The sequence below is a fragment of the Dermacentor albipictus genome, chromosome 1, assembly GCF_038994185.2.
Source record: "Dermacentor albipictus isolate Rhodes 1998 colony chromosome 1, USDA_Dalb.pri_finalv2, whole genome shotgun sequence".
NCBI classification, from domain to species: domain Eukaryota; kingdom Metazoa; phylum Arthropoda; class Arachnida; order Ixodida; family Ixodidae; genus Dermacentor; species Dermacentor albipictus.
Window position 1 is genome coordinate 188,977,595 of NC_091821.1, and position 14,530 is coordinate 188,992,124.

Genomic DNA, 14,530 nt, shown 5'->3' on the forward strand with positions numbered 1-14,530 from the left:
TTCAAATGTGAGGCCTTGCGTGCAGGTTAAGGGCTGCTGTGTTATGTTGTGTGCTGTATGTTGCGTACAGTGTTGTGTGTTAAGTGTATAGCACTAACCTTTATTAGGCTCATATGTGCATGAACATTGTCTTCATAATCATCCCAGTGTGAGCATTCTGTCTTGTGAGCAGCACTGTGAATTTACTCCTTATCTGACTGAGAAGACGCCTAAGATAGCTTTAATATTTTTAAAAACAGTACATGACAGTATAGTGCACATTAAATGTAAAAATGTTACTGGTTCGCCCCACAATCCATGGCCATCCAAAGCTTTGTTGAAAAGCATGCACAAAAACAAGAATCTCTACAAACAAACAAAAAGGCAACCTTTCAATGTTGCATTGGAACTTTGATACAGGTAGTACAGCAACACTTTAAACGATTTGCTGGAAATTGCTAAAAAAACAGTATTATGAGAAGGAGTTTGATAAACACAAAAATAATTTTAAGAAGGTGTGGCAACTTTATGATGACTTCCTGAATCACTCTTCTAAAAACAATTCGGCTAAAAATAATTATTCACAATGGAGAACCTTATGATGAACCTTCATGCATTGCAAATGCGTTCAGTAATCATTTTATCGAATTGAAGAGAAGACAAAACAACCAGCAAGCTACATCCTACCTCGTTTTGAGCACTCTTTCTCCCTGGGGCCTACGTCTATTTGAGAGGTATTCTCAGCCATTAATGACTGTAAAGACCATCAATTCCCGTCATTTGAAAATAGTGACCCACATTATTTCTAAACCTAACACGTTATAAATTGCACATTTAAAACAGGCATATTTCCTAGGTGTTTGAAAAAAGCAAAGATTATTCCTGTTTATAACAAAGGTGATAAACCAATATTTCTAGCTACCGCCTCTTATCTATCCTGTAATCTCTTAGTAAACTGTTTGAATGACTTCTTGTAGCGCAGCTTAGTGATTACTTGTCAAAGTTCAACAGTTTACATAATGCCAATTTTGTTTTATTTTGGGTTCTCCAACTAGTTTAGCCCTTCTTTGTTTAACAGACCATATGAGGAAAGGTATTGATGCCAGATATTTTGTGGGTTCGGTTTTGCTAGATTTCACAACAGCATTCAACACCATTAATCATCCCATGTTACTCTAAAAAGCTTGAGGTGTATGGAATAACTGGTCTTGTGTTAAATCTTCAACGAAGTCATTTATATGACGGAAGAAACCTTGTATGTTCAAAATTCATTTTCTGACTAAAATAACCAACTGGTGTGTGCCCTACGGGTCCATTTTAGGCCCTTTACTTTTTTTTTTTGTAAGTTAATTACCAAACCGCTATTATAACTTCCATGAAAGCTAAACTCTCCCTTCCTTCTCCAGCATATTGTCGTAAAGTTGCAAGACTATGCTCATTTCATAAGCTATACCATCATACCACCCTTCATGACGCCCTAATTACTCATCGACAATATGTGTCACACCACATCGGTCATCAGTACAAAGTCTGAATTCAACTATGCAACACTAAATTTTTTTTTCAGTCTTTTATTCTGCGCACATACCTGGAATGGAACCACGTTCCTGCAGAAATTGTGGTCACCTCTAACAATAAACATTTTCATAAAGCCTTACCTAACATTGTATAACTAGGAGCAGCTTTATTGTGTAATAATGACGCTCACCATATTCTGTTTATATTTTTTGTGAAGTTTTGTATTACTACTCCCTTCTATAATGCCACATGGCCGTGAAGGTACACAAATAAATGAATAAAAAAATAAATGCAAGCAAAGAGCTCAATGAATGTACAAACATACGAATGAGCGATATCCTCCGGCCCCTCTGTGAAAAACGAAATCCCTTTGGCCTCTCCCCCTAACTCGGTTGCCGGAGTGCACATGACCTTTCATTTGGCACCTTCCCATGATGAACAGCGAGTGACAGCCTTCCTTCCTCTGGCCCCTTCCGAGTAACTCACTTGCCCAAAAACACATGCCATTTTTCTTGCCTTCCCATGACTAATGAGCGAGCGAACGAGCTAATAAGCGACAGTGGCTCCACTCATTCCCGCCCTTCCCCGCAACTTGGCTGCACTGTACAAACTCGCATGCCATTTTCCTCAGCGCATTTCTTCATCTTCCATTGCCCAAGACTGACCACCAACCACCGTCGTATCTACCACCAACCTACAAAAACAGCCGAAAGAGCCAAAGAAAGCTATTTGCTTTAAAATCATTACGTAGGACACAGCATGCTCAAAACGGCTGAATTAAAACTCGTATAATTAAATGATGCTGGTGACGGAAGCACATTGACGGTTGAACACCGGAGGTCTCACAATCAGAACTGTTCTCTACGAAATGGAGTTATTGCAGGTGGCACCTATAGTGGTTTGCCCCACACCCCTCGCGGCATTGCTTTGCTTCCTGGAACAGCGACACTCACTCATTGCAGTATTAAAAGACCTATGATACACTGTTATGGTTAGGCCTGCTGCATTCCCTCCGTCAATACATCTTTCTTCTGCTTTACATTTTTCCTCATGGGTGTACTTGAGGGCTTGCTTGTTACTGTAGTCAAGTTTCTTTTTAATTTATGGTTGGTGTTTAAGTTGCCCAAGATAGTGACTGAACAATAAAGTTCAAACAATTAGCGATTCCTTGATTCCTTTGAAAAGAGCATCTGCTGCACAACCAAGCAGGCATGGTAGACTGTCATAGTGCAAGTGTCTTGATTTACATGCCCATAGTTTTTTGCTGGCATACAGTACACAGCTTCTCTCACAACTAACACAAAAAACTGCATTGTTAGTTGAATAGACTGCTAGTTGGGAGTGCAGACTAAAGAAGAAAAGCTGTTTTGTTTTGCCTTATACATTTCTTGATTCGAGTGTTTGGTCCCAAACCGGTAGCCACACTTTTTTTTTTTCTTTACAGTAGGTACCTTCATAGAATATCAGTTAAAATTTCAGTTTAGGTATTTCAGTATGGGTGCTGTTTTAGGGAGGTTAAAACTATGCAAAAAAAATGAGGACAAGCGAAAGGAACTCTCAACACACTACGAGCGCTTGTGGTGTGTTGTGTGTTCCTTGCACTTGTCATTTTTTTTCGCACCGTTTTAACCTCCCTTCAAGTATGAACCCACTAACCCTCAAGAACGTCCTACTAAAATGCAGTTTTAAGTTCATATTTAATTTGACATCCTGCATTCAAGACAAACTAAGAAACACTTAAAATATATGATTTTTACAATGTTTCATAGCGTGTGCAGATCTCCCCATCCCCTTTCACCACCTCCACCTTCACATGAACCATGTAGGTGCAGCAGGGCCAACACTAGACAACTGTGATGCTAACACACACACTTTTATTGCACATAGAATCTTAACTGAGCAAATACCTTAACTGCGAGCTGGTGATTCCATGTCTAGGCGAGCTGTGGGCCTGCGAAATTGAGTGTTCTGTTTATTTTGCCAGTCTACAACCAAGATCTAAAATACAAAAAAAGGGGGAATGGATGATTGCAAATTCCTTCTTTTAATATAAAAACCATGACTGCAATGCAAAAAGCCATTGAAATGTACGTCTAAAAATACAAGCACATTGTTAAAATAAGTTAGCCTCTTTATTATCGACCGGCAACTTGCCTACAAACTCGGAACACATTCAGCTGCAGTTTCCAGGACTTTGGACGTGAATCATGCACGGCTTGTTCAGCCAAGATCTTTCTTAGGCAGTTGAAATGGAATGGCCAAGTCCACGCTCAATGTTGTGGGCTATGCTGCCTGGTTACTCAAAGTTCCATGGTGATGCTGCCAGCTTTGCCTTTGCGGCCCAACTGAGGAAATGTAGACTTGCCTGCAAAAAAAAAAAAAAAAACTTTTTTCTTTTCAATTTAGACAAACATCAAGGTCACCAACACAAGGCCTTGTAGAGCGCATATAGCTCTTTGAAGATAGTCGTGTGGCTCACAATCCTGTTGTGAAAGCACAACAGTTTTTCTGCTTCTGTCATCACATTGACCGCTTCCTCCACAGGGAGTAAATGTATATGTGTGTGTAGAGTATGATGGTGCTTCTTGCTATCTCCAGTTACCCATCTTGCATCAGCTCGTTCCTATCTATGTATGCAAATCGCTTGGCATTCAATCTGCTACTCTAAAAAACCACCACTTCTCTGCTCTTTGCACTACATGACGAGCCCAACTTCACTCTCAACTAGAATATCATCTACCCACATTTGCTCTCTAATTCATAATGCCACCTTTATGTCTCCTAACACTGTGCCTGCAAGTTTCTATTCTATCACTAGTTGCATTGCCCTTTGCTGCTTCTCTCCTTAGCCTCTAATCCCCCAAGTAGAGTTTGGGTGGGTATTTGAATCAATGACTTTTAAGTGTAGGAGCCTAATTCTCTGCTCTACTCTACACCATCAGCGACAGCAGCCTGCCAGTTTCTTAATACATATGTTTCTAAAATTTCAACTTGTCTTGAAGTACACTGGCATTTCATGTAGCTTTGTTCTGCAGTATGTGATGAAATCTTAGGAAAATAATGTGTCAAGCGTAATATTTTTTCAAGAATGACCACACAATGCTACAATGAAATCCATATCTAATGGCTGTGGGGACGCTCGACTCATGCGTCCCCTGATGTTTCCCCTGCATGGCTCTTGAATCTCCTGTAATCTGGCTTTGCCACACAGCCAAGCACCACTGGCGGTTGGTGTACTTGCAGAATAGTATGCATTGCACGTAAGCACTGCACTGCTAATGCCCCCTAAAGGCGGGGTTACTCAGCTGCTAAAGGGAGTAGCTGCTTCCTCTTTGGCCTGGGGTCGGCAGACGGTGCGGACTTGTCACGTGCCTGTTGGCAGTCTCTGCGGGACTGTCTCACGAGAGGCTTTGGAGCAGGGCATCGAGATGGATGAACACAATCATTCGAACATGCCACTATTCGTGTGACTGTACATGCAAACAATTAGGTGTTGGTGTCCTGCATAGGGGCAAAAATATTTGCTCAATATCCTGTCACGGCGAGCCGGAATTCTTCAATTCGTCAGCGCCCATCAGCATCTTCTATAGGTAGTATTCGGCTTGCTAGATTGGTGTATAAAGGTGCAATAAATTCTCTTTTGCTTGTTCTCACTACACTGTTGTTCCTTTGTCCCAAGAGCATGTTTGAGACCCCACATTGCATAGTAACAACACACAAACAAAACAGATAAGCATAATTCCAACATACATTTTCCAGCAGTCCCTTTTATGTGGCACTGTTTCAAAAGGTTGGAAAGTAGGCAAGATCGTTCCAATCCGAAGAAGGCCTCACGTAACATTTATCTTCCCATTTCCCTCCCATGAATATGTTCGAAGAACACGTCATCTACTTCAACGTAAACCTTTTATTGCCTGATTTTTAAAAATTGCAAATCAGTTCAGCAGAAGCCCTCAAGGTGGCAGAACGTTGATGAATGGGAAAAATTGTCATCCACCTGACTGTAGCATGAAGCTAAAAAGCAAACCTCAATATGGACCTCTCAGAAAGCTCTTGCTCTAGCTATTACTCCTCCTTTGTAGCTTTGTGCTAGAGTCAGGTGGATGACAATTCTTTCCCCTTTCATGATTTTCTTTTTTTATTGTAAGCAGCAGGGATTCCAAAAAGGTATTTTCTGCGACACACAACTCACACTGTTTTTAAAGGGACCAGCTCTAATCTTTACCTAAACATTACAATGGACACCATATTCTTGGATATTGAAAAAGGCTTTCATAAGATTCCACATAAGCGACTCCTACTTTCCTCATTTGGTGCTACAGTGGATTAAAGACTAGCAGATCACCAGCAGTGTGTGCTTGCTAACAATAACTTCTCCACATTATCTGAAGACACGTGAAGTTTTGCCAGGACATTAATGCCCAAGTTCGCCAAAACTTGCATTAAAGGGACCCTGAAACGATTTTGACGATTTTCTACAAACGTACTGAGTCGTTAGAGTAGGTCCTTCTGATCATTAATTGACACATCTAAGTGCTCCGCGTAAAGCGTGTAATTTATTATAAGGTTTTAAAAATGCACATCGCTGCCGATCGCAGCACACTGCTTGGCGGAATTTCAAGCCGCCCCTACCTATATGACGGAAATCACTCATATGACGTCAGTGGGGCGAGCTATCCGATTGTCTGACTAGGGCGCGTGATCGATAATTTTTCCAACTTTATGGTAAACAAATGATGTTCGTAATAGTTGTAATGTTAGTTAATTTGTTTTTATAAAAAGAAAGTAACCTAAAGAGAATACACAAGAAAAATTTTTCAGCACACTTAAGCACTTCCGGCACACAGCAAGTGTCATCTGCTGGTGTTACCACGTGCTCCCTCTTTGAAGAGAGCTCCGCTGTTAGTGTCGGTCTCTTTTCGCGAGTGCAATGATTCGACTTTGTTGCATTGTGGACTGCAAACGTAGCGACTGGCAATATGTCAAGCTGCGACATCGTGTCCCTCTGCAAGCCAGTAGACGAGCGAACTGGCTGCAGCGCATCGGACTGCCGTTATCCGATTGGCGCCAGGATTTGCGCGATTGCGGCCGTCACTTTACACTGGGAGATTACTAACGCAATAGCGTTTCGCGACTCCGGTATTAGGGTAAATGCAAGTGCAAGGCTGTGTCACCTTGCGTGTCGTTTGAGGGGATGAACAGAAGTGCAAATGTGAATGGTCTGCACGGTGCAGCCACCTGGTGGCATAAAGCTCAACCACACACAGTAGCAGTAACAAAACGTATTCTTTGCTGCTGTTGTAAACTTTTCACAGGAGTGTAATCGTCAACACTTTGTTTTTGTAAATGTTTAAAATTCTTTACACTTGGTTAGAGCAATACTAGCTCTTTCTTTGGCTGGTTAAGCTCTGCGCCAACGGGTGGCTGGACCGTGGAAACCGATGAGGCAGCTCACGTACGTCTACGCTAAAGTTCCTTCATCAGCTTGAGTTTATGCCTCCACCGTTCCGTCAAATCTTCAGCTAGTGTGTGATTACCGGAATACCAGACACGTTCGGCGCTATGACAGAATGCTCACAAAGCACGCTGCTTTGATAGCTCTCGCTTGGGGTCGACGGCGAAGCGGCTAGCGGAGAGGTTTCGCGCGGGCGGGGGCGGGCTCCAAAACAACCGGAAATCGACGATGTGATGTCGAATCGTGACGCAGAACCAGTGAAGGCGGAGCTTAGCCCCGATCGCTCGGCGAATGTGTTGAGGAGGAAAAGCATGGCTAGGGAGGAGGGTAACTTGTAATCGCTTGTAGCTCCATCAATATGTAACGATTCACTTGAATTGTGGTACGAATGTCCTACTTAAGCTGTGCCCTGCGCGTCCACAAAATTTGTCCGAACTGTTTCAGGGGCCCTTTAAAATCAGTCTTGTCACAGAACCAAAACCAAAACTGATTTGAAAGGCACTTTTATTGGGCTACTACTCTGTACAGCATTCTGTATCTGAGAAAGTGTTTCAAGGAGCTGAAATCGGTATTTGAAATGATTGATCACCGGTGATCGATTTGAATAGGTGTGGTACAAAAGAGTTAACTGGCTGCTTCAATTAATAGCAAAGCTAACCACGATGTAGGTTTTCTTAAATGTAATCTAGCTCTTGCGCCTCCTCAAGTAAAACTATTGGCCTATATAACTCTCATTAGGCCAAGATTAGAATATGCTAGTGCTGTATGAGACCCTCATCAAAATAACCTAACTCAAATGCTTGCACATGTCCTGAATTTAAGTGTTAGATTTATCTTCTCTGTTTACTCGCACAATGTCAGCATTATACCAAATCTTGCCTGTCCAGCCTACAAATACAGCATGAAGTGTTCATGCTTTGCCTTTTTCGTATATTCTGTCACTGATTACCTCTTAACAGCTCTATTATCAAACCGGCCAACCAGACCTCTAGTGCTATCAGCTCTCAGAGGTCAGTGTACCCGCCACATGCTTGAACAACTACCCACTTAAACGCTTTTTTTTTTTGCACTGCTATGAAATGGAACGATTTTCCTGTGGACATTATTGTTCATACTAACCACACGCACTTGTCCTTTTTAACACCTTCTTATATCCACCCCTCAAGTAAAACCACATCTTAAGGGGTCTTTGAGGTATCACAAAAAAAAAAGAAAATAACATGCTATGATTTGTGGATGACAAGCCTTCATTTCATGATTCTTCCTCCATTTTCTAGATATTTACAGAAATTCAGCTAGCGTTAAAGCTTTAAAAAAGCAAGAAAAAGTGATTTTTACTTACTTGGAGGTGGGTTGACCTTTGAGACCAGGTATATAAATGGCTCAATAAGAGATTTCCTATCAAATGCTGACACTTCGGCAAAGCGTACTGAAATAAATAGAATACCGATGTCAGCAAATGCATGCAAGTCAAGTTTTCTTAAGTACCATTCTAGTCATTATCGTCATAATTTATTTTACCCTTAAGGGCCCTTCACAAGGCGTTACATAAGGGGAGGAAGAGAAATAACAAAAAAAGATGTCATAAAATGAATGCAGTAATTAACAGAACGGCAGTCATTTTCCAAATAAATAAGTATGAGACAAGTACCTTAAAGAAAAAAAATTATATTGTTAATATTGGGTATAGTAATAGTACTAGCAGGAAATTAAAGCAAACAGAAACTGCCAATATATAAAGGAGGAGGAGGAGCAAAAGAGGCAAAGAAAACTCCAGAAAATATGTAAAATAAAAACAAACACAATTTCTTTTTTCTTTTGACCAGCAGTAGCAAAAATAAAATGGAGAAAGTGCAAGACATTAATATGCCTGCCTGCCTGCCTGCCTGCCTGCCTGCCTGCCTGCCTGCCTGCCTGCCTGCCTGCTTGCTTGCTTGCTTGCTTGCCCGCCCGCCCGCCCGCCCGCCCGCCCGCCCGCCCGCCCGCCCGCCCGCCCGCTTGCCCGCCCGCCCGCTCGCTCGCTTACCCGCCCACCTTACCCTACCCCCCCAATTCACAAATACAGCATTCTTTTCAGGCAACCAAAAGACAGCTGCATCCTCATCACAAAATAACACCCAAATGAGAGCAGTCGCTTAAAATGCGTATTAGTAATAATGTTGCTTTGAAAACAACCACCATAAAAGAAAAGTGCTTGAATCAGAAAACATTTTTTTTGCGGTCTAGTTGGTCAACGCATATGAAACTGCTTGTAGCACAAGAACACTTAGACAAAGGCAAAGAAATAAATCATGAAAAGAACTAGGCAGCATCCTTTCAATAAATTCGGAGGCAAGCTATGTACTTCCAGTAAATGCAGATAGCTTTTTCAAATGCAGAACACCCAAATAAGGATAGAAATGATCTTCGGACGTGAAATCAAAGCAAGGGAGAAGTGTCCTACTTCCCACTGATGGCATAAGTCAATGCACAAAGCTGAAGCTTGCACTATGCAACCATCTTGCTTGCCACCACACTGCACCACAATGTGTTCAAAACATTAGGGCAACAGGCCTATAGCAGCTGAACCAAAAACTCTTTTACAGGGTTCTGTTTAATGTTGTTTCTTCTGTGAAATACCGAGTAGACATTTCATGGCAGTGAATATTATGTAAGTGTTTTGTGTCTCGTTGTACAGCCCAATATGTGATGCGTTGATATTGCATGTGACCTGGACAATTAGTTTTAGTTTGGAGTTTTCCATCTCCAAACTGCTTTGCAGGCAATCAGAGTGGTCATCCGCAAACCCAAATAATGCTTGTGTGGTCACTAGTATAGCACGTATATATAATTTCAGGCGTGCTCTCAGATTTAAGCCTAACCAGTGCCATTTCAGAGGGAGTCGATGAATGACAGTTATGGTTTGGTTCCGTCATTCAACAGCTCTTAGCAGCGACTGAATAACACATGAAAAGCAGACAACTGCACTTTTGGTCATTGTTATAGCTATGATTATAGATGTGGTGGTGGTTTCACGAAGAATATTGAATAACTGAGCAGGTCAAAATAATAATGCACCAAAAAAGTGGTTGATGAAAGTACTTGTATACTATTGAAATCAGATTTCTGTTTAACTGGGCACTAATCAAAACTGTAAAATTGTTCATCTCATTACCACATTTATAAACAAGTCAGAAAAATAGAGCACTTCATGATGAAGTCGTAAAGCTTGGGAACTATGACATGTATTATTTTAAAATAACAGGCACATGTGCTACTATGTGTCCCTCTAGTATGTGCCCTATCCTGTGTACTTTTTTTTAACATGCTACAACCAAGCCCCCAATTCCAATTTTTTTGCCATCAAAAAATAGTCATGCCTTTGGGAAAAATTAAAATGATAATAATTACAATCCTATATGTTATAAACCTTCAGCATGGCAGATAGCTGCTTGGCTTGTCAATATACAAATGCAGAACACAACGTATTGTCTGTACTGCACAATGTATACTAAAAGAAGAGTGCTTTGTACCAAAGTGTTGAACTGTAAGTGGAATTGAAACGCTTACTTTTGCAAAGCCTAACTGAACCTGAACCAAGCTGCCATCTTGGAGCTAAACCTTATCAGGAGAAAAACAATAGGCTGTTTTCAAACGAGTTTAACAGTTGATTTTATGAGTGCCGATGATGATCTTCATTCAACTGAACTTGAAACTGAACTTGACTGTCAGTAAATAAACAATACAGTCATCGCCCTACAGCTAGTCAAAAGGGGCAACAGTTTAGGTTCGAGAAGAGCAACTCACTCCGGAAGAGACTTTTATCGGCAATGGATGAACTGTTGAATCCAGATGCCAAAGACTGACTATCCTCACAAACCAAGTGACTGCTACCATGAAAAGGAGGAAGAAACTGTTGGTTGGAGGTGACGTGTCTTGCACAGCTGTATTAAAGGGCCCTTAAACAACCTTTGACATTTTTCTACACATTTTAAACAAATGCACACAGAGTGTGCCATAACCCTCATTTCTGGTGAATGCGGCGGCACTACATGCTGTGGGAACATCACAAATTAAAAAGCAACCCATTGCTCCTCTCCTGGCCTTTTCGGTGCTCCAGAGTGCTCCAGGTGATGTTACCCGGGGTAAAAGCTGTCAATTGGCCAGTCGTCGAGGGATGACAGTGCCAACATGACAAAAGTCGACTGTGTGCCCCGAGAATGGAGAGGGGCTCACCCATCGTACGCCACTGAACGTAAAGCTTCTATTCAGTCCACTTCACACAGAGGGCGATTAGGGGCGGACAATGGCCTTTCATCTGGTGTGCGGACTTGACCCATAGCTTTCGTTACACTGCGTATAGTTGGTGAGCATATGTGGCAAAGGGAAGAAAGCCCGAGTGAGGAGTGTAGTGAAGGAGAGAAAAAGCAGAGGACACGTTTTTGTTCCATAAACGACCGTAACTTTTCTATAACTGCACCATTTCAAAATATTCCTGTGGCTACCGGTTCATGATGGACAAGTACACATCAGCCACCATGTAACTAATTTTCAAGCTCAGGGTGGTTTCATCATCATCAGCCTATTTTATGTCCATTGCAGGATGAAGGCCTCTCTTTGTCCTTGTCCTGTGCCAACTGATTCCAACTTGCACCTGCAACTTTCCTAATTTTATCACCCCACCTAGTTTTCTGCCAGCCTCTACTGCACTTCCCTTCTCTTGGCACCCATTCTGTAAACCTAATGGTCCACCGGTTATTTAACCTACGCATTACATGGCTTGACAAGCTCCATTTTTTTCTCATGTTAATTAGAATATCAGCTATCCCAATTTGCTCTATGATCCACACCACTCCCTTCCTTTCTCTTAACGTTACGCCCAACATTATTCCGTTCTATCGCTCTATGCGTGGTCCTTAACTGGTTCTCGTGCTTCTTTTTCAACCTCAAAGTTTCTGCCCAATATGTTAGCACTGGTAGAATGCATTGATTGTGATAGTGGTAAGCTTCCAGTCAGGATCTGACAACGTCTGCCATATGCACTCCAACCCATTTTTATTCTTCTGTAAATTTCCTTCTCATGATCAGGGTCCCTTGTGAGCAATTGATCCAGGTAAACATACTCCTCCACAGACTCTAGAGATTGACTGGCAATCCTGAACTTTTGTTCCCTAGCCAGGCTATTGATCATTGTCTTTGTCTTCTGCATATTGATCTTTAACCCCACTCTTACACTTTTTCTGTTAAGGTCCTCAATCGTTTGTTGTAACTCGTCCCCAGTGTTGCTGAGCAGGTCAACATCATCTGCAAACCAAAGGTTCTTAAGATATTTGCCACTGATCCTCGCTCCTAAGCCTTTCCAGTTTAATAGCTTGAATACTTCTTCCAAGCATGCAGTGAATAGCATTGGAGAGATTGTGTCTCCACGCCTGACCCCTTTCTTTATAGGTTTCTTTCTACCTTGAGAACCAAGGTATCTGTGGAATCTTAGTAGATATTTCCCAAGATATTCACACAAGCCTCTTGTACTCTTTGATCATGTAATGCCTCTATGGCTGCTGGTATCTCTACTGAATCAAACATCTTTTCATAATCTATGAAAGTCATATAGAGAGGTTGATTGTACTCTGCATATTTCTTCATTACCTGATTGATGACATGGATGCGATCCATTGTAGAGAATCCCTTCCTGAAGCCAGCCTGTTCTCTTGGTTGACTGAAGTCAAGTGTTACCGTTATTCTATTGGAAATTATCTTGGTGAATATTTGATACAATACTGGAACTAAGCTAATGCACCTATAGTTTTTCAATTCTCCAATCTCTTCATTTTTGTGGATTAGTATAATGTTGGCATTCTTCCAGTTCTCTGGAACCCTTGAAGTCAAGAGACATTTTGTATAAAGGGCTGCAAGCTTTTCAAGCATGATATCTCCTCTATCTTTAAATCTACTGTTATTCCCATCTTCTCCAGCTGTTTTTCCCCGTTGCATGTCTTTGAAGGCCCTTCTAACTTTATCGCTAGTGTTTTATTTTTATTTTTTGTTTACATATACTGCAGACCAATACGTATAGGGCTATCGTAACTCCACTGACGGCTGAGGCACAAGCAAGTTGTGCCTCGGCCATCTGTGGAGTTACGAGGCATCATGAAATTTTTTTGCCTCCGGGGAAAGTCTGCAAAGGACATTCACAGTGAGATGTCACAAACATTAGGGGAGAAGTGTCCTTCCTAAAGCACAGTAAAAACTTGGGTTTCTTATTTCAAGACAGGGCATTTTACCATTGAAGATGAACCCCGCAGTGGGTGCCTCACAACCTCAACAAATCTGCCAACAAGCGATGTTGTCCATAAGCTGACTCTTGAGGATAGGAAAATATCAACCAAAAAATAGAACAGTCACTGGACATCTGCTGGGAGCACGTTGGTTTCATTAATACCAATATTCTACCCATGCGCATGCTTTCAGTGAAGTGGGTGCCAAAGTTTTTGAACAGTAAACATAAAGAGGCACATGTTGAAAAATCCAGAGCTGTTTTGGCCCATTTTCATTATACAAAGGATTTCTTGGATAGGTTAGATATCGAGAATGAAACCTGGCTCCACATTTATGATCCAGAAACCAAGGAACAGTCGAAAGAATGGCGTCACAGTGGGTCCCCACGACCAAAAAAGTTCCGCACCGATAAATGGGCCAAAAAAGTCATGGTGTCCATTTTCTAAGACAAAGACTGTGTTCTTTCGGCGGACTACATGCCTCAGGGCTGTAGTATAACTGGGTGAGTACTACGCCAGCCACCTGGAGCAGTTGAAGGAGGCAGTAAAGATGAAACGCCAGGAAAAGTTGAACAAAGGGATCCTTTTGTAGCAGGACAATGTTGTGGCTGTCAAACTGATGACCCTGGGTTTCCAATTTGTCTACCATACCCCCTATTCAGCTGACCTGGCGCCTTCCGACTACCATCTGTTTCTTAACTTAAAACATCTGAAGGGTCACCATTTTGACAACATTGTTGATGTCAAACGTGTTGCTGAGAGCTGGGTGGATGACCTATCGCAATACTTTTTCCTTAAATGGACTAGAAAAGCTAAAGTAATGATGTAACAATTCCATCAGTCTGAGGACGGAATATGTCGAATAAATGTGTACTTTCAGAACTGTGACTATTTTTCCTGCGCAAAGCCAGGAACTTTTCAGCACCCCCTCGTACATTACTATACATTACACATTAAAAACACACATAAACAAAATGATGAATGATCAAAAAGAAGCACTTAACATGTTAGCGAAGTGCTTACCAGTGGTAGCTATGAAATCTTTTAGTGATAGTGAACGAATGTTACCGGGTAGAGAATTCCAAAGCTCTCTTGTACACAAAAAAAAACTGTACTTGAGTGTGCTAGTACGGGCATAAATAAGCATTATGTTCAAGACGTGGGATGTTCGGGTGCAACTTCCCTTAGTAAATTTGATCTAGTTACAATCAGAAAGACCAGAGATGGAGTTATTAACTGCATATAAAAGTTTTAAGGCTTCAATGTGATAACGTGAAAGTAATGGCTCAATGTTCAAAGATTGTTGAGCCTGTGTTGGTGAGAA

General features: G+C 41.6%; 1 protein-coding gene across 3 annotated transcripts in view; it reads right to left on the reverse strand.

Moving 5' to 3' along the window:
• Positions 1 to 3,607: 3,607 nt before the first annotated feature.
• kappaB-Ras (NFKB inhibitor interacting Ras like 1) overlaps positions 3,608 to 14,530 on the reverse strand; it is a 70,350-nt gene continuing 59,427 nt past the window's right edge. For all 3 annotated transcript variants that reach the window (XM_065426801.2, XM_065426800.2, XM_065426802.2), the window contains 2 exons: positions 8,295 to 8,381; positions 3,608 to 3,862 (listed from right to left, as the gene is read on the reverse strand). In XM_065426801.2, coding sequence (XP_065282873.1) covers positions 3,798 to 3,862; positions 8,295 to 8,381 — 152 coding nt within the window. In that variant the 3' untranslated portion in view covers positions 3,608 to 3,797. The remainder of the gene's footprint in view (positions 3,863 to 8,294; positions 8,382 to 14,530) is intronic.